The sequence below is a fragment of the Sceloporus occidentalis genome, unplaced genomic scaffold (genome assembly GCF_023333645.1).
Source record: "Sceloporus occidentalis isolate IW3139 unplaced genomic scaffold, rSceOcc1.0.p SCAF_1, whole genome shotgun sequence".
Lineage (NCBI taxonomy): Eukaryota > Metazoa > Chordata > Lepidosauria > Squamata > Phrynosomatidae > Sceloporus > Sceloporus occidentalis.
Window position 1 is genome coordinate 307,280,950 of NW_028316981.1, and position 25,114 is coordinate 307,306,063.

Sequence of the window (25,114 nt, forward strand, 5' to 3'; positions counted from 1 at the left end):
AATCCCAGAGCATGACAGGCATACCCATTTTGCATTGGTGCACTCTTGCCAGTGTCCAGATGTGCATCTTTGCAGTTTGCTAACAGTGCTTCATTGCATTCTTGCTATGTATCTATGGATTCATAAAGTTACAAAACATACTGTGATGTAGGTTCTTGGCCAGACTTTTTGGCCAAAAAAGTCCCCAAATGCAAAATGAAATGAAATGAAATGAAAATTGCATAGCAATAGGCCTTTTATTTTTAAAAAAATATCTCGAGACAACTTTCTTTATGAAGACTGAAAACATTTGCAAGAATTATTTCTGCCTCAAACAACTTCCCAGTGGTGCTTTTTGCTAGTCGCTTTCACACTTCTACTTTCACTTCACTCTCTATGGTTCAGTTCAAACTGCAAAACTGTTTCGTTCAGCTATCTTCAAGTGGATGCAACTGAAATTCTTAGTGGCTTGGAGTAGCCTCCAGCCATCTAAGCCATTAAACCTGTATCACTTGGCGCAAAAATATAAGCGCTTCCCATTTTACATGACAGAAGAATATGCCCCAAAACAATATTGCTACTGCATATAATTGATTAATTAAAAACTACATTCATACTAATTTAAAATTAATGAATGAACATAGTCCTTAGCTCATTTCCTGAGGAATGTTCCTACAAGGTTTTGTAAGCAAATGAGTTGGGAACTGTGACTGTGGACACTGAACGCAAATTTCTCTCTCTCTCTCTCTCTCTGTCTCAGTATCAATCTCAAACTCAGTTTCTCTCTAATGTTGTTGTGGTTGTTGTGTGCCTTCAAGTTATTTCTGATTTATGATAATCCTAAGGGTGATCCTATCATAGGGTTTTCCTAGCAGGTTTCTTCAAAGCCATTGCCATCTTCTGATGTTCAGAGAGTGTGATTTGGTCAGGGTCACCCAAGGGTTTCCATGGCTGAGCCAGGATTCAAACAATGGTGGTCTCCCAGTGTCCTAGTCCTATAAAGTCATGCATGCGCGCGCACACACACACACATATCAAGGTTAAAATATAACATTATCAAACACAGTGCTGTTTTATTTATTTATTTCACTTATATCCCGCTTTTCTCCCAATAATGGGGCTCAAGGCAGCTAACAGCATATTTAAAACAATACAAATTAAAAACTATACAAGAGCATTAATAAAAGTCTAGATATAAGACTTGTTGTTAAAGCTACCCATTTATACCATTAAAACATGAAGCATTTAAAATATTAAAATGCATTAAAAGACTATATACAGCACAAAACAGTGCAGTACAAAATGCGGCACACAGACGAGGGAAATTCAGATTGATATCATGTATTGCAAACACATTTCATTCGATCAATTCTTCATCTTGTCTTTAAAGGCAAGTAACAAGGCAGCGATTACAGTTTTACGAGGCTGGTTGTATATCTTCTTGAGTTGTGGTAAAGACAGTACCACAACATAAAAAATTAATAAGGAGACCAAAGAATCAGGAGTTAAGGTTAAAATGTCTCTACAAAGTTCAACAACATGTCCCATAATTAGGCTTGCCATATCCCGCCTGGGGGCGGGACTTTCCCGGTTTGGGGCGGGGCCACACAGTCCCACCCCGGTTTGGCCCCTCCCCCAGGACCTCCCCCCCCAGCAAGGCCCTGGAGGCAGCTCCAGCCCTCCCCATGGCTGTGTGCCACCCTCCCCGCTTCCCTGCCTGACTTAAGCCTAGAGAGCAGGTCTTCAAGACATCTGCCACTCAGAGCTATTGCCAGCCCACTTGGTATATATACCCTGCAAAAGGCATTACTTTCAGGTTATAGTGAGCAAAGAAAAAAAGGCCATCAATCGTTCCTGTTTCACTGGGAGTCTAAATGCCTCATCTTTTAAATGTATAGCACTCAGTATTCTTGTAATTCTTTATCACAGGGTCGTTTTTGAGGCCCTAAACACCTTTCCTTGGAATATGCAAATTTCTCCCGAAGCTGACCAATGAGAAAGAAGCAATCAGCCCCCCTCCCCTTGGGTTGGTTTTCAAGGGCTTGGAAGGAAGAGATTTTGCCTTGCAAGTTGCTGGTAAATAATAGAAGGCTTTGGGGTAGCAAAGGCTGCAGAAATAGTTTGACACCCCCCCTTAAACATCCATGGCTCAGTGCTATGGGATTCTGGGAATTGTAGTTTCTTGTGGCACCAGAGCTCTTTTGACAAAAGGAGACTGAATGGAGGCGTTGCCTGGCTGGGGGCAGAGCCTCTTGCCAGCAGTGAGAAGGCTGCGATGAGGAGGAAAAGCAGGGGCTCCTCTGGTGGTCCTGGCTGTCGCGGCAGAGAGACGCAGAGACAGGAATGGGGGTGCAAAGCTTCTTCTGGCCAGGTCTTGGCCAGCCCCTTTTATTGACATCAGGGTTACATTAGGTTTTCATTATCTCATAGTACATCAGAAGGCAATTTGCAGAATCAGGGACCAATGTGTATTCAGGAAAATCCTAATTAGCAAAGGGAACAGGATGTGTACACTGTCTCAGCCGAATCAACATGGGCTTATCCAATTATGGATAAAGCATTGTCAACCAGAAGGTGAGTCATGACCTCGTGGTTTGCCAGCGAGGCCATCACATCCTATTCTCAGTAGACATTGCTATCCTGGGAGGGGGTGCACCCCCTGGGCCTGCCAGGGAATGCCACATCTCCCTCTTTTTTGTTTTTTATGAGCTGGTGTACATATCCTGCGACCAGCTGCTTTTCCGTGGTTGTCATTGTCTTTTGCGAAAACCTAGAACACAAAGCAAGAACACATTGGATGAGATGGCAAAATAGGATCATAATACAAAAATGATAATGCCATATACAAGAAGTCTTTTCAGCCAATGAAGGTCTGGCAAATAGTAAATCAATCAGCTTCATAATCCAGAATATCCAATGTTCTGGTGGACCTGAGTCAGGTAAATCATGTAGCTCTTTCAATCAAATTATTAATGGAACAAGAGTTATCTGACAATTTGAAACAACACATATCTTGACGTCTTCACACAGCAAAAGTATTCAGTTGGGCTATGGAGGTATATTGTAGTCAGAGGTGAGTGTTACTGCTCTCTGAACCCTGGAAACATCCGAGATAGAAGGGTGTTGGAGAACAGGGACAAGCCTACTCAGACAGCACTGTGTGCCATCAGATACATTGGCAGGTATAGAATTATAGGTTTGACAAAGACCATCCAGGTGGCAACAAAACATGGATATATATAAATGAAATCTCTTTTCCCAAACATTTTGATCTCCCCTTTGATACCACTGGGCTGAAGGGGCTCCACTGGTCAAACATAATAAACCAAGTACAAGAGTTATGGGTTAATACAGCACATATTTTTGATTTCTTCACATAGCAAAAGTAAATAGTCTATGGCTGCTCCATTGTCCAGAGTGGCATTTCTAAGTTCATGTTGTTCATCATTTAGCATCATGTGAAATTGTTGATTGGGTTGAAATATTAGGTTCTGTGGGTTTAAGATACTTGGCTGATGTCCACACTCTGCCTATTGGGGTTGACACTGCTGCACAGCCTCTTTCCCAAGTGACGGGGGTTGCTGGTCCTTTCCGCTGTCTCTGTCAATATCACACCAAGGGCCACAGCAGCAGGGAAAATGAAGAAAATGTTTCTGTGTTGGAAATAAATAATCAGACAGTGCAATTAAATTATTCCAGACAATCAAATACAACAGATATGACCCGGTTCACAACCTTTTTGTGTTGATTGGGGGGTGTGCATTCCCCCTTTTTTGTTTATAGAAGACGTAGGAGAGAGGAAAAGAATCTCTCCCCCCTTTTTGAACTTTAAACAGAGATGTCTATCCATAGGGAAGAACATAGAAGAATAGCAATAGCAGACTTTAGTAAAGAAGGTAGGACACCAATTTTAGCAAAAATGAGGAAATCTATTTTAGCAAATCCTTTTCTGCAAGCAGACCTATGGGGTACAGGATTAAACTCCAGAACAAAAAGGACGAGGCAGAGGAGAAGGAGGGGTTCTCCCCCCTCCAGTAATCCCACTATAGCTAACCCAGATGAAGAGTAAGAGAGACAGATAGACTGTGCTGGTAAGAGAAGCTCTCTCTCTAGGAAACAATGTATAAAAGAAGGAAGCAAAAACAACACAAATGTAGGAAGAGTACAAGAAATTCAGGCTTATGAGTTGCAAAAGTGAAGCACAAATCCAAACACATTAACAGACAGACAAATGAACAATTTCTAGGTGCAAGAGGACTAGAATCTGTTTCTAAACATGTACCACAATTTAGGTAGATGGGATATGTAGTCCTTTAGTCATGAGAATATAAAGCAACCTAGACAAAACTTTCTTCCTACTTTAGCCAAGACAGTTTTTACACATAGACTATGCTGACCAGAGTGAGGCTTAACAGCAAGGAAAAAGACTCTTGAGAACAGGAATTAATCCCTATGGAAAAAAACCAATGCAGCAAAGACCTTTGGACTAAAGGAAGGGAGCTGTCTTCAGATTTGCAGATCACAAGCAGCCAAACAAACAAGCAAATTAACAGATACAAGCAACAATTAATAGGATCTACAACAACCTTTCTGGCCTCTAGCTGTTGCAATTCTCCAGCCAAGCCTGGGCAAATCAAACACATAAAGGAGACAGAGCGCAAGCCAAGCTGACTACTAGAAGAATGAGACATAGTTTTCCAACCACACTCTAAGTACTGATTTTATTCCATAAAATGGTATGTTCACTTTGTCTGTAAGATTTGTGCATCCAAAGAGAATTTCAATTATGCTTTATCACAACCAAAAACGCAAAATTAACACAGATTTGAGTGGGGGGAAAAAACCCTAGAAACTCCTGTCCCTTTACAATTTCCACAATTAAATAGGAGAGAACAAACTAAAGGCATAAAGGATCCTCTGAAAACAGAATGTAGAGACAAAAGGTTGAGACAGAGTCACTCTGCCTGAGCACATGTAGAGTGCCAGCAACAGAAAATAGTGAGACATTTCTCAATCTCAATTTGCAAAGCAGGAGCAGAAGAGGGGGAATTTGGAATTTCCTACTGAATGATCTTATCCACTTGCCTCATGGGCACAAAGGAAAATGCAGAAATACAAAAAACACAGACTACTGGATAAACTGGACTTACTGAGGAGAAGGAAAACTTCCTGTCTTTTAAGATCCCAACACTTACAGAAGTTCTCTGCAATGTTTAAAATGCCTGCAGGGCTTTGTGTTTCTCAAAGAGCAGTTTCTATGGTTCCTTTTCGAGAACTACCTTCTGAGGTCTTTGTTCTGGGAGCTGAGGCTGAAACAGTGTGCCTGACCTCTTGCTCAAGGAGCTGGGTTGAAGCTGAGACGGTGTCATACATTTTCACTGTTTTTCCCAGAGAGCTGGGCTTTTGCCTCTTCCAGGAAACACATCTCCCAGTGCCACTCCAATCTGAACCACGGGAATGGGAAATATGACCTCTGAGGTTCCCTTTCTCTGGCATGTCTGGCTGGAAAGGTTTCCAAAGTTTGGGGTTTTGTGGTTGAGTCCATGCCCTGTTTTCTGGGGTTTTGACCCTCTTGGCCTCTAAGTGCTTATTTGGGGTATGGTTCTGATCTCTCTGTTTGTAGACTGTAGTCCGAACAGTAGCAGAGGTGTCTCCAAAAGAAAGTGAGACATTTTTCTTTCCGTTTGGGCAAGGGGGGCTTGCTTTCCTGAGATTTACAGAGCAACTAGTAATATAGGGGCTCTTGGAATGGAGTCCCTTGGGGGTCTCTGGCAATTTCTGCTTGCCATGGTGAGGCAGACCTTCGGGTGTTTCCATCTCTCTTTGGGGAATGAGGGAAGGCTGGGTAGGGCTTTTAGATGGATCTAAAAAGCCTTTTTTAAGGGAATTTTCTCTAGCTTTCTTCTTTAGGGCTAGGGACTTTTCTTGTCTCTGTGCTATCATCAGATGAAATTTTGAAGAGAGTTGCCTTAGGTGCTGGGAAAAGGTTTCCCAACCCCCAAATAGCTCTGACTCTTTGATTTGGCATCCCAGAGACTCCTTGCTCTTGGGATGAAGTCCTCTATATATTTCACCCATGAACTCTTTATTCATAGCTTTGGAGGGGAGAGCTATTCTTGCAAGCAACATTTTCCTAGCCATGTATGTTTCTGGACCCTCATTTGTTTTTTGCTCTTGTGCATAGTATAAATCCTCGGCCAGTTGTCCTGGCCACAATAGGCTCAAGATATATCCCATCCAGGAGTACATATCTTGGGACAAAAGGTTTCGACACATCACTGCTGCTTCCAGGTTGTCCTTGTCCACAGAGGACATGCACAGCCTAGCCAACTGTGTCAGATGAAATCCTGCAGCATATGGATAACTATTTGCAGCCCGAATCATCCATTTTATGCTTGTTTCCTGATTTAAGGGACCTAACAAATCTGCCATTATACATGCTTCTGCGATGGAGAAATGGGTTTGTTCTTGATTTGACGTTGCTTCCCATTTTTGAACCTTGGCTGCCAAAATGGAATTTTCCTCCTTGAGGAGGTTGACTTGGGCTACCAATTCTTTAATCTCTTTCTTCATTTTATTGGGGAAAGCCCTAGCAATTTTGGGAGCTTATCTGAGTCTTATCCTCCAGTGGGAGGATGAAGGGCAGAAAAGCTGAGAAAACTTACTATTCCTTTCCTTGGAAGAATGTCCTCCAAGTCTGTCGTGAAGCTGTAAAGCCTCTTAGACGTGATTGGCTTAGGGTTTAGACCCAATTTTTAGTCGAAGTTGATGGATACCTTAAAAGGTTTGTCCAGTGAAGAGTCTGGGTTAAAACCACTTGCTCCAAATCAAATTTGGCCAAGACTTTTTAGGGATTTATTGGCATTCCCTCCACCTTTCAACTCAGGTAGAATTTAAAGCCAGGCCACTTCTAGTGTTCTGACTTTAGGATTTTTCTTTGCTTCAGCTATTCCTGCTTCTACCGCTCCCAGCCGGGGCCTTACAGGCGATAAGGGAGGAGCGACCACTGGAACGGGGTAACCAGGTGGATCTCCTGGAGGAGCTAACGAGGCTGGAGGAGCAGAGGGCTGTGGGCAGGATTTGGGGGTCGTGGATTGGCTTAGCCGTCCCACGGCCGTATTTACCACCTGCCAGGCAATCAAATGGGGTGCCACGGCACGAGGCTCAGCCTTAAGATGATTGCCTATCTTCTCCCATTCCTCCGCAGAGAGTATTCCCCTCTCTGGGTACCAGGGACACTGGCATGAGATCTCTGCGACTAAATTTTTAATGTCTCTTTGGATGATTTGTCTATCCCCTGACAACCGCTTAACTATAACTCCCTAGCGTGAGACCTTTGCTCGGCGGTCAACGTTCCTCCCATACTCACGGGATCCTTTGAGGATGTGCGTGCAGACTATTCCAGTCGAGTGAGCTGGGCCAAAACCACCTTCTCCGTATCACGTCAGGGTCACCAGCTGTCGCGGCAGAGAGACGCAGAGACAGGAATGGGGGTGCAAAGCTTCTTCTGGCCAGGTCTTGGCCAGCCCCTTTTATTGACATCAGGGTTACATTAGGTTTTCATTATCTCATAGTACATCAGAAGGCAATTTGCAGAATCAGGGACCAATGTGTATTCAGGAAAATCCTAATTAGCAAAGGGAACAGGATGTGTACACTGTCTCAGCCGAATCAACATGGGCTTATCCAATTATGGATAAAGCATTGTCAACCAGAAGGTGAGTCATGACCTCGTGGTTTGCCAGCGAGGCCATCGCATCCTATTCTCAGTAGACATTGCTATCCTGGGAGGGGGTGCACCCCCTGGGCTTTCCAGGGGATGCCACACCTGGCCACTTCCCTTGGCTCCCTCCCTCCTCCTCCTCCTCTCAGAGCTCATTCACACTCCCTGGCTTTTCTCTCCCCCCCCCCTGCACTTTGAGACCCCTTTAACTGCCAAAGCTCAATGCTCTGGAATTCTGGGGTCTGTGAGGCATTTGGCCTTCTCTGTCAGAGAGCTCTGGTGCCACAATAAACTACAATTCCCAGGATTCCATAGCACTGAGCCCTGGCAGTCCAAGCAGTGTGTTTTGGACACAGAGATCCTCCAAATGAATCCAGTCCCTAGCTTTTATATCTCTCACACACACTGCAGGAATAATAACCCACTTTGAGGCTGCTTTAACTCAGTGCTAGGGAATCCTGGGAATGCGAGTGTTTGGGAGACATTGAAACTTCTCTGTCAGTGATGGCTCTGAGGCCACAATAGACTACAATTCCCAGGATTCCCCAGCACTGAGCAGTCTCAAACTGGACCATTTCCTCAGTGTGGATGCACCTGGGGAGGAATTCTGGGCACTGCAGTTCAACTACGTTTGGAGGGTTATGGGACTCCCTGTCAGAGATAGCTCTGGGGCCACAATGTACTACAATTCCCAGCATTCCCCAGCACTAACCCAGGACAGTTAAGTCACTCTCAAACTGGATTATTTCCTCAGTGTGGATGCAGCTTTGGTGAGGAACTCTGGGCATTTCAGTCCAGCATTGTTTGATTTCTGCAGTGTATTTTGGACCAGAGACAAGGTGACCAGGCATCCTCCTCCTTTTCCAGGACATGTCCTCTTCTGTCACATTTCAAAATGTCCTCCATTTGGATCATGGCTAAGAAGCATGGATTTATAATTACATGGGTGTTTTTAGCTTTTATTTTTGGCCATGTCCTACATTTTTTTTGCTTGGGTGCCCTACATTTTGGGGTGAGGGCATTGGTCACCTTGGTCAGAGAGCTTTCCAGGGGTTAACTGCCATTCTGCTGTGGTGCTGGAACAAACCACCATTCCCAGAATTCCATAGCATTCAGGCAAGACAGTTAAAGTGGTCTCAAACCAGATTATTTCTCCAGTGTAGATGCAGCCCAAGCCTTTTGCCTCTCTTATGCCTGAGATTTCAAAGCCCAGCCTTGGCACCACAACAAACTACAAATCCCAGGATTCCATAGGATGGAGTGATGAGAGTGAAAGCAGTGTGGCAGCAGCCTAAGTATGCTTAATGCAGTTCTTAACATGGTGCACCTCTTGCCTACAGAGTCTCACAAGACTTTTTTGTTGAACAACTTGTACCCATTAACTCCATTTCATGTCTCCTTTATTTAGTGGGGAGGAATACAGACAAAACAAGCCAAAATGAAGAAAAACCAAAGTCCCTTGACCAAAGGGTTTGGTTGTGGAATAAGCCTCTGAAATATGCAAGAGGCAATGTTAAAATAAAGCCATGTTCAATGCTCAAATGTGCTGTTTGGAATGGGGAGAGGGGGGTGGCCAGAAAGGGAAGTACATTTCCGTGATCTGTCTACGAATAATGTCAAAATGTCCTCCATTTTGATCATGCCTAAGAAACATGGATTTATATGAACATTTCTAAAAAAGCCTCAATTTTTTTGCGTGTCCTCCATTTTTTAAAAACGCATCCTACATTTGAAAATGTTGTCCTGCATTTGTCCTACATTTGTCCCGGTTTGGAGGTCCTCACTTATGGCAACCCTACCCATAATCCCCATCAGTTGTTGTGCCTTGTCCTAAACGTCCCTACCGAGGCTTCACTTTAAACACTCAAATGTAAATGTTGAAGGAATACAGATGTAGTATGTAAATTGGTGAAGTGCAAGAGGTTTCTTAGCTCTCCCAATCAACCCAATCAAATATAAGAATGTCATACAGCAAATATCAAGAACATCACAAGAAAAAAATGCATCAGATTCCAAAAAAAAAGTAGGAACGTGGAAGAGTTAGAAAATATAATGGCCAGAAATAAGGCAATTTGCATCTTGAAAATACCAGTCAAGCTAAGAAGAATTTGGTCAATGTAAATTTGTATAAGAACAAGCAGAAACAAAAATATATATTGTAATCATATATATCTTGTTAAATATATATCAACCGATCCAGTGTGATAATTGGGATACTTCTAAGTTTACAATTATATTTAAGTCATGTCGAAAGATAAGGTAACAAGCAAATTACCCGAGGTGAAACAAGTTAACATTATTTACTATAAATAGAAGGTGGAAGATCTGGAAGTAAGAAAAAAGAAGATGCATTTCAAATTTATTTGTATATGTAAATTGAGCTACAAGAAGGAAAGACATAATTGGAATTTTATGTATTATTGAAATTTGAAATAAAAATAATTTTTTAAAAAAGAAAAGAAAATACCAATGAAGTTACACTTAATCCTCAAGCACCAGCCATCCAGTTTATTTCATCACTGAATTGCAAAGAAGGATAGAATTGTCAAAGATAGGGGAGAAATTATGGCTGCATCTGCACTGTGGAAATAATGCAGTCTGGCACCACTATAATAATAATAATCATAATAATAATAATAAAATTTATTTGTATCCCGCCCCTCTGAGAACAATTGGGGTGGCTAACAAGTTAAAAATATACAACATATCAAATCCCTGGTACCCTCCCCTCCTTAAAAAGGTATTAAATCTAACAAAGAATTAAAATCATACAGGTTAAAACTGACCAAAGGGTCAAACAACAAAACAATACAACAGAACAATAATCAATACAACAGTGATCAATGGGAGCAGCAGCATCTCTTTATGGGAGTTTCCTGAGGCTGGGTTGACTATTCTGGAAAGGCCTGCCAGAAGAGATCCGTCTTAACAGCCTTTTTAAAGCTGTCTAAGGATGTAAGCAGATGGATCTCATCCGGCAGGCCGTTCCACAGTCTGCTATGGATCAATGCTATGGAAACCTGGGAATTGCAGTTTGTTGTGGCACCAGAGGTTCCCGACAGAGAAGGCTAAATGTCTCATAAAACGACAGTTCCTGAATTCCATAGCACTGAGCCATGGCTGTTAAAGTGGTGTCAATCTGGGTTGTTTCTGCAGTTTTGATGCAGGCTGTGTGTATTTGTGTGTGTGAAGAGGAGCAGTTAGGAGACTGCTACAATGCCAGCATCTGTTACTAGAGGTGGCTGCCTCACTCAGAGTCAAAATAGACAAGCGAGATACAAGTTCCCCACCATTAAACTGTATTCCCTCCCACAATGTGAATTCCTCAGAGAATCAGGCTTCAGCAAAGGTAAGCACATGGCAGAGAATTCCAAATACTTGTGAAACTGCAAATCCCAGGATTCCGTAAGATGGAGCTGTGGCAGTTAAAGTGAAATCATAGATCTATAATTGAGCAGACTAAAAGAGACTGATAGTGTGTGCTTGAGTGACCATCTATGGATGATTGTTGTTGTTGGCTATCCTCGATTTGGCCTCAACATATGGAGACCCTGTGGATGAGACATCTCCAAGACCCCCTGCCCTCCACCACTCCACTTAGGTCTTGTAGGTTCAGGCCTGGGACCTCCCTAATTGAGTCTATCCATCTAGTGTTAAGTCTTCTTCTCTTTCTGCTACCCTCCACCTCTCCTAGCATTATTGTCTTTTCTAGTGAGTCATTCCTTCTCATGATGTGGCCCAAGTGCAACAGCCTCAATTTGATCATCTTGGCTCCCAGGGAGAGTTCAGGCTTGAGCTGTTCAGGCTTGACCTATTTGTTTATCTTTTTGGCTGTCCACGCTATCCTGAGTACTCTTCTCAAATAAATTGATTTTCTTCTTGTCTGCTTTCTTCACTGTCCAGCTCTCGCAACCATACTTGGTTATAGGGAATACAATCACTTGGGCAATTTTAATTGTGGTGCTCAATTGTATATCCTTACATTTTAGGATCTTGTCTAGTTCTTTCAGGGCTGCCCTTCTTATTCCTAGTCTTCTTATTTCTTCACTGCAATCCCCATTCTGATCTATGTTTGATCCAAAGTATGGGAACTCTTTCACTATTTCAATTTCTAGGTTGAATATGTGTAGATCCTCTGTGGTCATTATTCTGGTTTTCTTTATGTTCGGCAGTAAGCCTGCCTTTGCACTTTCTTCCTTGATCTTTCTTAGTACAGTGGACTTTCGATATCCGTGGGCTTTCACTGCAGATTTAAGCATCCACAGACAGCAAGCTCCATTGCTTTCAATGGGTGGATGTGCATGCGGCTGTGCACACGTCACACCCGCCATTGAGGACAATGGGACTCATGGTCCTGCCTTTTTCCTTATCCCTGAGGATGTCTGGAACGAATCCCCCGAGGATACAAAGGGCAGACTGTAATTGTTCCAAGTTGATGATGTTTTCTGCTAGTAGTATGGTGTCTTCTGCATATCTTAGATTGTTGATGTTTCTTCCTCCTATCTTCACTCCTCCTTCTTCTGAGCCTAAACCTGCTCTTTGTATGATATTTTTCTGCATACAAGTTGAACAAGTTGTGTGATAATGTGCAACCTTGCCTGACTCCTTTGCCAGTTGGGAGCCATTCTGTTTTTCCATATTCTGTTGTAATACAGTAGTTGGCTCTTGTCCTATGTACAGATTTCTCTGCAGATATGCATTTTTGATATCCTTTTCTGCTCCCCTCCTCCGCCCAGGTTTTAATTGAGGAGAACAATGCCATTCCATCACCAATATTGAAATAATATTCAACTGCCAGTCCATTTTGCATCGGCACATGAAACTGGATATGGGGGAGAGGGTGCCATCCTTTACCTCAGGCAGCCAAAAGTCTTGGGTCAGCTCTGAGTGTTTGGGTGCTGTTGAGGGCACCTAATTCATCTAGTATGGGAAAGGCAGCAACCATTTGAGCCTGACATTTGAACCATTTGGGCTCCCTGTTTTGTTTTGTTTTTCCGTGCTGTTCTGTGTGTTTAATTATTACTGTTTTTAAATATTTTGTGCCTTGACCTGAAAACTGAAATGAGAGGTAGAAACAATTTAAACAAAAAGCAAACAAACTGACACTAGAGCACACCCAGTCGTGGGGGATTTGGGGGTGGGAGGCAAAGATCATTAATGTGATGGGAGAGAACAAGCTGCTTTTCAGAGCTGTTTGTCTGCTGTTATTGATTTTCTCATCATGATCAATAACAGTTAGGTTCTCTGGAATCCCAGGGCTCACCATCCAACACTAGAGATTGGAAATATCCTTTTCTAAAAATAAAAAATGGACTTCAACTCCCAGTATACTGCTGCTATGTTCCATATAGTCATCCTGACTACTAACAGGTTCAAAAATTAACTCTTCCAAGGTCTGTCCAGGCTACATTGTAAAAAACAACAACAGCTCTTCCCTAAAAGAAGGATCTCTAAATATTCTGTGTTCAAATTGCAAACTCAGTTTTTCAAAAGCCACATTTTATGTGACCAAACACCACCACCCATGAATAAGAAGAGTGCTGAGGATACCATGGGTAGCCAAAAAGACAAAGAAATTGGTCCTTGAACAGATTAAGCCTGAAGTCTCCTTGGAAGCTAAGATGATCAAGTTGCAGCTGTCGTACTTTGGCCACAATCATGAGTTATGGTAATGACTCACTGGAAAATACAACAATGCTAGGAAAGGTAGAAAGAGGGGGGAACCAAACACCAGTTGGATAGACTCAACCAGAGAGATCACATGAGTGAATTTGCAGGTCCTAAGCAGACCAGTAGAGGATAGGAGGTCTGGAGATATCTCATCCACAGGGTCACCATGAGACAAGATCAACTTGATAACATCCACAATAACAAAAGCCAACACAGAGACACACACAGAGACACATCAGAATACTGAGGGAAATCTCAAGCTTTGCAGGATTACAGAACCTTTGTGGGGGGCAATCTTGGGAAGCGTGACAACTTAATAAGAACTAGACCTGTTCTGTGGCCATCACTGGAGTGGGGAAATGGAATGGAGTACCCTGAAAATGGCTATGGCTTAAACAGGAACAGCACATTTTTTTAAAAAATGACAGATTCTGCTTTGCTTTGCTTTGCTTTGCTTTCCTTCCTTCCTTCCTTCCTTCCTTCCTTCCTTGGCAGTTACCTTTTCTCTTTAAGGTAAAAAAATAACCTGTTTGGTGCACAAAATTGTTTCTACGTGTTCTATAATTTTTTTCCCAGTGAAAGGAGAGGAGGAGATAAAGAGAGAGTGAAGCCAAAGTTTGAAAGGAAAAGTGGGTGGGAACAAAATGTACCCCTGAGATAAATCTTAGAAAAGAAAAAAGAAAATTCTGTAAAGTTTGCAAAGCCAAAAGCCGCCCGTGGAGGCCAGGGTGGGTTTGGCTGCAGTTTGGCAAATATAGTCTCCAGGGTGTGTCCAGGGGGAAGGTTTGCAATAACAAACTTGGCCCTAAATGGCACATGCCGAAAGGAGAGACAATGGTAGGTTCCCCCCGCCCTCTGATCTTGTGGTGCAGTTGTGTGTGTGTGTTGGAGGTGGGGCAGGGGACAAAAGAGAAAGCAGTGGGATTGCTGTGGCTTCCTGATGCTGTTCTTGCTGCTACGCATGAGGCGGTGGCAGGAGATTTATGAGCCAAAGCCCTCCTTGCTTGGAATGTTTTGTGACTTGGGGGAGTGGGCGTCTGGGTGGATTAATGGGTTCTGTTTCCCCCCCACCTTCCCTTCCTTCTTCTTTCTTAATCCTTGTTGCAAGCTTGAATTTCAAACACCAACCATGTACAGACTGGCTGGGAGTTTATTTCCAGCCAATGATGGGTACAGTTTTATAAGCAGACCTGGGAGTGAGTATCCTGCCCAGAGGTTTGGTTTTTTTTTAATATCATGTATATACATGGATGCATCGAACCAGCATGGTGTAGTCGTTTGAACAGAAGACTAGAGTTTGAATCCCAGCTCATGCATGAAACCACTGGGTGACCCTGTGCAAGTCACATGCTCTCAGCCTTAGAGGATGGCAATGGCAAACCCCCTCTGAAGAAACTTACCAAGAAAATCCCGTGATAGGGTTGTCTTAGGGACTCTATAACAAGAAGGCACATAACAACAACAAATACATGGGCACATTGAACCTGTGTGGTGTAGTGGTTTCAGTATTGGACTATGACTCTGGAGACCAGGGTTCGATTCCCAGCTTGGCCATGAAACCCACTAGGTGACCTTGAGCAAGACACATGCTCTCAGCCTCAGGGAAGGCAATGGCAAAACTCCTCTGGCCAAATCTTGCCAAGAAAACTCACGAAATGCCTTAGGATTGCCATAAGTCAGAAACAGCTTGAAGGCACAGTGCCACCGTCACAACAAACATACATAGGCTTGCACCTTAAAGATGCTTGACTGGGCATTGTTGGAAATATAATACTGGGCTTTGGGGGAGCTTTGGCTCAGACCATCTTGCAAAACATTATGAAAGGCTGGGATGATGGTAGCACAGCTTAAGAAAACACTCAAGATGGTTTTCTAAGGGTGCAGAGGAGAGAAATTGCCTATTTTGTTTTATTTTGCATGATGTGTGTGTATGTGTGTGTGTGGTTTTTCAATTGTATTTTAATACTGTATTTTAGTATTTTTTATATTATTGAATAGTATACAAATGGTTTATTCTGCAACTGCTTATAAAATGGCATGTACATGGATGGCACTGTATAAATAAATAAAGAAAGAAAGAAAGAAGAAGAAGAAGAAGAAGAATAGTAAGGGAAAAGGGAAGGCAGGCTGCATTCTTCTGACTCCACCAGCAATCAGATGTTGCCTGGGTAGATGGGGGCTTTCTCATGGGGGTCAACCTCTCTTCCTCTCTCAGAAGATCAATAAGCAGCTGAGACCTTGAGGTTATCTCTCCTCTCCATGCCCACCCCCACTTGTCTTCGCCAGCCTCTGCTTGGCAGGGAGCAGGCTGGCCTTGGGAAATGGCACGGAAGAGAAGATACACCGAGAACAACTGCCTCTGCAGACCAGCCTTGTTGATTCGAGCAGAACTATTTTAAGAACAACCAGTCTCCCTCCAATTTGGGCTTACTAGGAACCCAGAGTCTGGACCAAAGCTTGGGCACATGTTCTTTTGGGGGAGAGGACATCAGTTCTTAGAATTCCCCAATGACTGTGCTGACTGAGGGGTTCTGGGAGTTACCATCCAAAGAAACTGTTTTGTAATGCAAACAAAACTGGTTTGCATTTAGCAGTGGGTGCAATTGGACACAATTGCTATATGAGACCCCTTTCCACTGTATGGAGTTTATCACACAGAGGCAAATTGTTTAAATCCCATGCAGAAAGTCTGGAAAAAAAACTGCAAAAGCAGGTTGTTTTTCAGGCATGTTTGTGTAAAGGAGAAATAATGCGACACTAACCCAAATGTAAAGTTGCCAAAACCCACTCCTTTTTACTTTCGGGAACTTCCGAAAGTAAAAAGGAGCAGGTTACAAACACATGTAAAAAATAACCTGCTTTTGTGGGGTTTGTCCACTTTTTGTTTGGGTTAACCCCCAACATCATTTGAAAACCTACCCACGTTTGTGAGTTTTTTCTAGTTTAAATTCAGTTTCTGCATGGGATCTGTCCTGTGTGATAAACTCCTATGATTCTAGTCTAAAGAGTTATGACCGATAAATCCCTATAAGCCTCAGATCCAGCTTATTTAATTCTCCCATGTTTTGAGATCTACAAGGGAGGCCCTTCATTCTGTCCCACCACTCTCACAAATACATCTGGGAGAGGACCTTTTTGGTGACTGCCCCCAGGCTCTGGAATTCCCTTCCCAGAGAGTTTAAAGTGGTACTCTCCTTACTGTCTTTCTGCAAGCAGGTGAATACCTTTTTATTCTGACAGGCATTTGAGAAATGTGGCAGCTTAAAGACTAAGACATTTTACTGGGCACAAGGTTTCCTGGAAGTGGGGTGAAGTCTACAAAATCTTATAGCAAACAAACAAAGAAGTCTTTAAGAGTTGCTATAGGACTCTTTATTTGTTATATGTCATGTGGGTAGTGTTTGTATGTGTGTATGTTTCAACCTAAGACACAATCTGCTTTAAAAATTGTTGACACCTGCTTAGATGAATTCATAATGTTTTCCCAGCTTTGACAGGTTAAGACGGTTTCCCTTGCATGGATAGTGGTAGAGTCCTTGCAGAGCTATTCCTTGTGAAACTGTCACAAAAGAACTTAGAGTCAGCCAAGACCCAAAAGATCTTAAAACCAAGGTTTGGGAAGCAGCTACAGGTTAGATGCTTCTAGAAGATCTCAGGTTAGATCCGTGGCCAATAGCAGCTGGCCGCTTCCATGTCAGAGGGATAGTGAAACCTTTCTGTGTTTTAGTCCAAACCTTAAAAGCGCTGTCCAACTTGCTGAGCCTGTTTGGTGGGTAGAATTCAGCTCAGATTAGGGTCCAGGGTAGATGCATTGCCCTCCCAGGCAACCCCAGATCTTAGAAAAGTTCATATTTTGAGAGGGGAGGAATGCAGCTTTCACAATCCTTTAGCCAGTACAGTCCTGCTGGCTGGGGGAAAGGAAGTGTTCTGGGCACTGTAGTCCAAAAACAAGCTAAACTTTCCAAGCTGTGTACACCTTTGAGACTGGTCTCTTTCGAGCCATCCATTGAAGGACAATATTTGCATCCGTGTGAAGAACAGCTTCTGCCCCCTGCTTGACAGTTTGACAGTTGTGTCTCTTCACAGCTGGACAGGTGGATGCGGTGGCAGCCAGTTGCACAGTAACCTTGTGCAACTCATGCCCTGCAGGGGAAGCAGGCAGAAGCTTGGGGAGATCTGAAGGTGACTCTAATGTGCAATCAGATGGACATTTCTTCTTCTCCCCCCTCCCATCAACTCTTATAAGAGAGCAGGATAATTTTTCTTCTTATGGACAACAAGTCTCAAAACAGAATCAGCAGGCAAAGCATTTATTCCAAGTTAACAGGCTTACCCCCTGTCCCCATCCAAGCTGCACCAAGGAAGAAACTCAATGAGAACTTTATTGTCTCACTCAGTCAGGAACAAAACATACATATCAACCGCCTGATTCCACTCAGATAAAATACAGTCCAGTGTCATTAGTGATAGAACAGTGAAATGACATTATCCATATAATGTCCAGAGGAAGACAACCAAAAAGATAAAAGGTCTGGATACCATGCCCTATGAGGAATGATGTAGGGAGCTGGGCACATTTAGCTTGGAAAAGAGAAGGTAAAGAGGTGATATGATATTTGAAGGGATGTCATATTGAAGAGGGAGCAAGCTTGTTTGATGCAGCTCCAGAGAATAGGATCCAGAGCAGTGGATTCACACTACATACTGGAAAAGAGATCCCAGCTAAACATTAGGAAGAACTTTCTGGCAGGAAGAGCTGTTTGACAGTGGAACATGCTCCCTCGGAGTGTGGTGGAGTCTTTTTCTTTGGACGTTATTAAACAGAGGCTGGATGGTCATCTGTTGGGGGGTGTTTTGGTTGTGTATTCCTTCATGGTGGGGTTTGGATTGTCATTGAGGTTTCTTCCAACTCTATATGATTCTGTGATTCTCTGTTCCCAGATAATAAAGTGTGAACAGAAATGGAAAGAAATTGAAAACAGACACTGGGACTGAGGGTTATTCCAGAATAATATCAGTAGATGAGCTCCTACAATGCACAGGCAGGACTTAACCTTCTGCCCATACAGTTCTGCTAGGTTCAAGAAGGTAGCTTTCCACTGCCAGATCATGCCCCCAGATGGCAGGATGAGGAGTGCTTGGGCAGTATCTGGCTGCAGTTTTGCAGCTGACAGAAAAGAGAAGAAATTGCCCTCCTGGATTTCCAGCAAGTAGTGTATGCTGTCTTCTCCCAGCTGTCTGGGGCTTCCCTGTCTTCCTAAGACACTACTTACATGGAAGTGAGGCATTGTGGAAGGAGGCATTGAATATCTCCTTGTGCAACAAATGTAAAAGCACATGTGCTTATGTAACACCAGATTCCATTAAAGTATGTCAACAATAGGGTTCCAGCCAATGTGTCTTGAGAGGCTGGAGAAAGTCTAAGTTAAAATGGTGAAAGGTCTGGAAACCATGCCCTATGAGGAACGACTTAGGAAGCTGGGGATGTTTAGCCTGGAGAAGAGAAGGTTAAGAGGTGATATGATAGCCCTGTTTAAATATTTGAAGGGATGTCATATTGAGGAGGGAGCAAGCTTGTTTTCTGCTGCTCCAGAGACTAGGACCTGGAGCAATAGATGCAAGCTGCAGGAAAAGAGATTCCACCTCAACATTAGGAAGAACTTCCTGACAGTAAGGGCTGTTCGACAGTGGAACAAACTCCCTCGAAGTGTAGTGGAGTCTCCTTCCTTAGAGGTCTTCAAACAGAGACTGGATGGCCATCTGTTGGTGATGCTTTGATTGTGATTTCCTGCATGGCAGAATGGGGTTGGACTCGATCAGGGCCCTTGGGGTCTCTCCCAACTCTATGATTCTATGATTCTATGATCAAGAGACCTTACACAAAAGAAGAAGAAAATGCCTTGTGGATTTTAGTTTCATAACATGCATGAAATGTGGGGAGAATTGGGGGCTTTGAATTATCTGTGTAAATTCTCTTGAGGAATTCCTTCAAACGGAAGCAGAGCACTGGGTTAAAAATAAAATCAGTAAGAAAAGCAACTTAGGATGAATGAATTTAGAGAGTTTATTTACACAAGTGTATTTGATCCTCATTGGCCAAGATCCTACGTTAAGCAGGCAGAGCATAATGCTCCTCCTGCGCAGTTCCAGGTCTGTCCCCATCCCCTGCACCAGGAAGCCTACTGCTGTTGCTAATGCCTACCAGTAGGAAGGGGAAGGATGTGGCATTAAAGTGTTGAATATGGCATTAAAACTTACCAATCAAAAGTTTTTGTGTTTTTTAAGTACAGCTTTAAATGTAAATGCCTCCAGTATTACACAGATGGAAATGGGAATATGGAGTGGGAAATGTCTTTCCTCCTCTCCTCAGTCTCAGATTGAGGCCTTTGCTGGAGACTTTTGATAAAGGGACCAAATCACAGATAACCCTCTTTGGGAACCTGCCTCTATCAGGCATTCTTTTTGGGAGGTGGCCACGTTTTCAAAGCAAATTTCCATTTTCCCAGGAGGAGAGGCAGTACCATGCCTCCAGCATGTGATAGTGTCCATGTGCCATAGGCAATGATTCTGCAAATATATTTGAGTTCTAATCATGACAGTAATGTGCAAAAGTGCTTCATTGCCCAAGGATAAAGTGTCTCCTTATTTGGGGATGAAAACCCGCTGGGTGACCTTGGGAAAGTCACATTCTCTCAGTATCAGAGGATGGCAATGGCAACCCCCCTCTGAAGAAACTTGCCAAGAAAACTTTGTGATGGGGTCACATTAGAGTCACCATAAATTGGAAAGACTTGAAGTCATATGACACACAGAGGTCATAAATCAATACCTTAAATGAGCTACTACATCAGACCCAAGGATTACCTGCTCAAGAGATATACCTCTCACCTTGGCCAAAGTCAGAGCCACCCTGGTGAGTCTGTCTCCCAAGAAGACATACACAAAACAAGTCTTACAAGGGACATCAGATGGGAAAATGTGGGAGATGCTGTGAGCAAAGAACAGGAGTCCAGCAGGAAGGATAATTAAATGAAGGTGAGGAGGGACCCAAGGCAGCTACATTTGTCAGGAACAGTCTAAATAAAGACGGAGAGCAGACGGAAGGAGGGTCGGAGGGAGGAGGGTGTAGAATGAGATCACAGTGGGCTTTGAAGGACAGAACAAGGAGCTTAATGTCTGGAATGTGGCAGCTACTGCAGAGATATGATGCATCTGGGGGCACCTGGAAGCAACCAAGGATGTTAATCAGTTGTGGTTTTCTTAATGTGCTTTTGGAAGGAGCAAAGATGTGATGGTGATAAGGAGCCACACAAGTGCACCGATAGAACAGGATTGCATTCATGGCAATTGGGGGAAGAAAGTAGGTAACTGGAAGGACAGCGAGTATGAAAAGCTTACTGGGATGAGGCAAAATTAATGAGATAACAGTGGCTGGAAAGGAACGCTCCGTGCTGGGAGGGATCAGGTGGGTGGAATGAAAGGTCTACATCAACAAAATTATGTACCCCACCTAATCTCAGAACCTGGCAAAATTAATTTGTTTGGACGGCAACTTCCAGAATCACATAATGAGCATGGCAAGTGGCCATTATTCCAAAATAAAAGTAGCATTGCCAAATTTTGTATAATATCCTAACAGCCTCTGGCTGCGACATGCACTGTGTAAATTTTTACCAGTTTTAAATTGGCTAGGATTTACTGTAATAATTGATAGACTATTTCTATCAACATGCATGAAATGTGGGGAGAATTGGGGGCTTTGAATTATCTGTGTAAATTCTCTTGAGGAATTCCTTCAAACGGAAGCAGAGCACTGGGTTAAAAATAAAATCAGTAAGAAAAGCAACTTAGGATGAATGAATTTAGAGAGTTTATATATTTCAGATATTTTAATCTTTTAAAAGTATTTTATTATTTATTATCTTTAGTAAATTGAGTTATTTAGATATAGGGTGGGATATGAATATTGTAATTAATTAATAAAATAAGTGTTGGGGGGAGCAACAGGAAAGTGAGTCTCAAGGTGGGGGTCATTGTGTGATGGAAGTAGTGAATTCCTTTTTCTACAACAATCATAAAAAGGCATACACCAGCATTATGCCAGTATATGTCACTAACAGGATACAGGCCTGTACCTGAGAACCCAAATAGTGACAAACCCAGATTCAGATCTTTAAATATTCATAAAGCTTATGTCTGTCAGTAGATCAACCTGATGACCTTACAGCATTGTCATAAAGATTCCTCACAGCGTTGTTGCAAAGATAGTGTAAGCTCCTTGGAGGATGGTTAACATAATACAGGTTGAGTGTCTCTTACTGGAAATTCTTGGGACCACAAGTGTTTGGGATTTTGTATTTTGGGGGGATTTTGGAATATTTGCATATACATAATGAGATATCTTGGAGATGGGATCCAAGTCTAAACATTAAATTCATTTATGTTTCTATACAACTTACACACATAGCCTGAAAGTAATTTTATACACAATATTTTTAATAATGATGTGCATGAAACAAAGTTTGTTTAACTGAACCATCAGAAAGCAAAGATTTCATTATCTCAGCCACCCATGTGGAACATTTTGGATTTTGGAAGATTTTGGATTTTGGAATTCTGGATAAGGGAGACTCAACCGGCAACATAAACTGGCTTCAATCCAAAATCCCCTCAGTGGAATGTAAATATCCACCTGTGGACCTACGCTATACTGATCTACATATCCTGGTTGCTGGATTATCATGCTGGGTGGTTTTGTGAATTTTATAATAAGTCATTGGAGCTTTGAGTACTGCAGAGGAAAAAAAGAAATACCAGCCCCTGCAGTACTCAAAAGGGGACATCTGTATGCATAAGGGACACTTACACTGGCATATCTACCTAATGGAATCCCAGCCTATATTTGGACCTGTAATAAACCCCTGAAATTGTTGTCAATAAATTTTATTGTGAAGGGAGAAGTTTCTGAACCCCCCCTCCCCCCCCCCCCCCCGCTGTCAGGCTAAAGAAATGCATAAAAGAATTGCATAAAATTCTTATTGCCATTTTAAAAAAAACATGCTGAATTGCTTTTTTCATGTTCCTAAGGTTTAAAAACTGACTTTTAGTCTCTATATTTTCCCCTGAAAATTTCCATTTACTCTCTCAAAATCTACATGAAATAAAATAGGTTTTTCCCCCCATGGCTTCAAAATTTCTGGAAATTTTACATCACTAGCATTGGTATGTTGTTAGGAAATATAATAATGCTGAGAGCCAGCTTGGTGTAGTAGTTTGAGTATTGGACTATGAATCTGGAAACCATGGTTTGAATCCCCACTCTGCTATGGAAACCCACTGAGTGAGCTTAGGCAAGTCACACTCTCTCAGCCTCAGAGGAAGGCAAAGGCTAACCCTCCCTGAACAAATCCAAGAAAACCCTGTTATGACATTAGGTATATTTATTAGTAAAGTTAGTTAGTTAGTCAATATCCTGCCTTTCTTCCAGCAGGGGATTCAGGGTGGCTTACAGTCATTCAAATGCATGGTACAACTTTTTTTAAAAAAAACCTCTTACTACCAAAGATGAAACAAAAGCCAGATTTCTATTTTAAAAACAAGTGAAAAATACTGATAAAAATCAATTTTAAAAATAGGTTTAAAGCATAATAAAATGGAAACTCAACACACACACTAAAAGCTCTATGTGCCGCAACAAATAGAAAGCCAAATGCCTCCCTTTAAAAAAAGGCCAGAAAGACAGCAGAAAAACAGGAGGGAATGGACCAACCGTATCTCCCATGGAGGGGAATTCCACAACCTGGGAGCTGCCATCGAAAGGTTGTCGCCCATGGTCTCACCAAATGTGCCTGTAATGGTGGCAAGACCCAGAGAAAGCCTTCTCCTACAGATCTTAAAGTTTGGGCACATTCATATAGGGAGAAGAAGTCTTTCAGATAATCTGGACCCAAACCATGTAGGCCGTTAAAAGGCATAAATTGCATGGGTAGATGGGTAGATCATAATGTCCTTCTGTGAGCTGCTTTCATCCCACTCTGGGAGAAAAGTGGCATATAAATAAAATAAATAACCACCACTTTGAATTCTGATGTTAAATAGACCAGCAACCAGTGTAGTTGCCATCTCCATGGATAAATACTTTGATACACATAATTCATTCCATATATGTTTTCTCCTAGGGCTCTAAATGAGAATATGGCCAATGGCGTTGAAGACCTTATTGGGATCCCATTCCCAAACCACAGCAGTGAAATCCTTTGTGGTTTGAATGAGCAGCGGCACAACGGCCTCCTTTGCGACGTCATCCTCATTGTCCAGGATCAAGAATACAGGACCCACAAGTCTGTCTTGGCGGCCTGCAGCCAATATTTCAAGAAACTCTTCACTACTGGCACTTTAGCAGACCAGCCCTGCATTTACGAGATAGACTTTGTCAAGCCTGAAGCACTTTCAGCAATCCTTGAGTTTGCCTACACCTCCACCCTCACCATCACCACCGCCAACGTCAAGCACATCCTCAATGCGGCCAAGTTGCTGGAGATCCCATGTGTGATCAACGTCTGTCTGGAAATCATGGAGCCTGCGGGGGGCGAGGAGGAGAAGGAAGAGGAGGAAGAGGAGGAGGAGGAAGAAGAGGAGGAGGAAGAGGAGGAGGAAGAGGAAGAAGAAAGGGAAGGGGATGCAGAGGACTTTGGAACCCAGAATCTAACAGATGTCCAAGATGGCAGCTGTCACCAAAGCCCCTCTAAATCTGATCTCGCCGAAGAAGCATACTCAGATTTGCAGAATGGTTTCTCCAACCACTTCCCAGCCAGTAACCCTAATGGGAGCTTGGGGGCCATAAGAGACTTCTCCATTGAATCCCTCCTAAGGGAAAACTTGTATCCCAAAGCTGGACTTCCTGAACGGAGGCCAGCTCTGTCTCCATTTGTGCCGGACCTCTTCCCTCACTTGTGGAATGGAGATTTTGGCACTTTTTCCCAAGTGGAGGAGGCCCAGGTGGACAATGGGCCCTTGGATCTGGTGATCAGGAAAAGGAAGATCAAGGAAGAGGAGAAAGAGGAGCCTCCTCCACCCACCCCATTCCCCAACAGCCTCTTCAAGGACATGTTTGTCAGCAACCCAGCCAGCCATTTGGGACACATTAAGGCCGAAAATGATTACAGCGCTTACCTGAACTTCCTCAGCGCTGCCCACTTTGGTGGGGTCTTTCCTCGGTGGCCTGAGGAAAGGAAGATCAAACCCAAAGCTTCCCAGCAGTGCCCCATCTGCAACAAAATAATCATGGGGGCAGGGAAGCTTCCACGGCACATGAGGACCCACACAGGAGAGAAGCCATATATGTGCAGTATCTGTGAAGTTCGCTTTACCAGGTCTGCCTACTTTTTTTTTTTTTTAAGCAGTAGGCTTCCTTCAACAGGGAGTGGTAATCAGCTGTATCATCACCTGTATTGGTAGAAACAATGCAGTTTGGAACCACTTCGTAGCTCCAACCTACAAAATCCTGGGATTCGTAGTTTTATGAGGTCTTTCACCTTCCCTGTCAAAGAGTGCTGGTGCCTCACAAAGCTACAAATCCCAGGGTTCTGTAGCCTGTAGCCAGGGCAGTGAAAGTGGTGACAAACTGCATTATTTCTACAGTGTAGATGCGCCCTGAATTATACATTGTATCCCATTCTTCTTCGGGGTGACATACTTGAGTTGTCCCTTTCCCTTTATGCAGTGGTCTGTCCTGGGCCCAGG

At 43.0% G+C, this 25,114-nt stretch overlaps 1 protein-coding gene across 1 annotated transcript in view; it reads left to right on the top strand.

Annotated features, from left to right (window-relative positions):
* The window catches only part of ZBTB7C (zinc finger and BTB domain containing 7C), a 141,726-nt gene that overhangs the window by 97,208 nt on the left and 19,404 nt on the right, over positions 1-25,114 (top strand). Inside the window, exon 2 of the mRNA XM_089513513.1 lies at positions 23,551-24,744. Within this exon, the coding sequence (XP_089369639.1) occupies positions 23,567-24,744 (1,178 nt within the window). The 5' untranslated portion in view covers positions 23,551-23,566. The remainder of the gene's footprint in view (positions 1-23,550; positions 24,745-25,114) is intronic.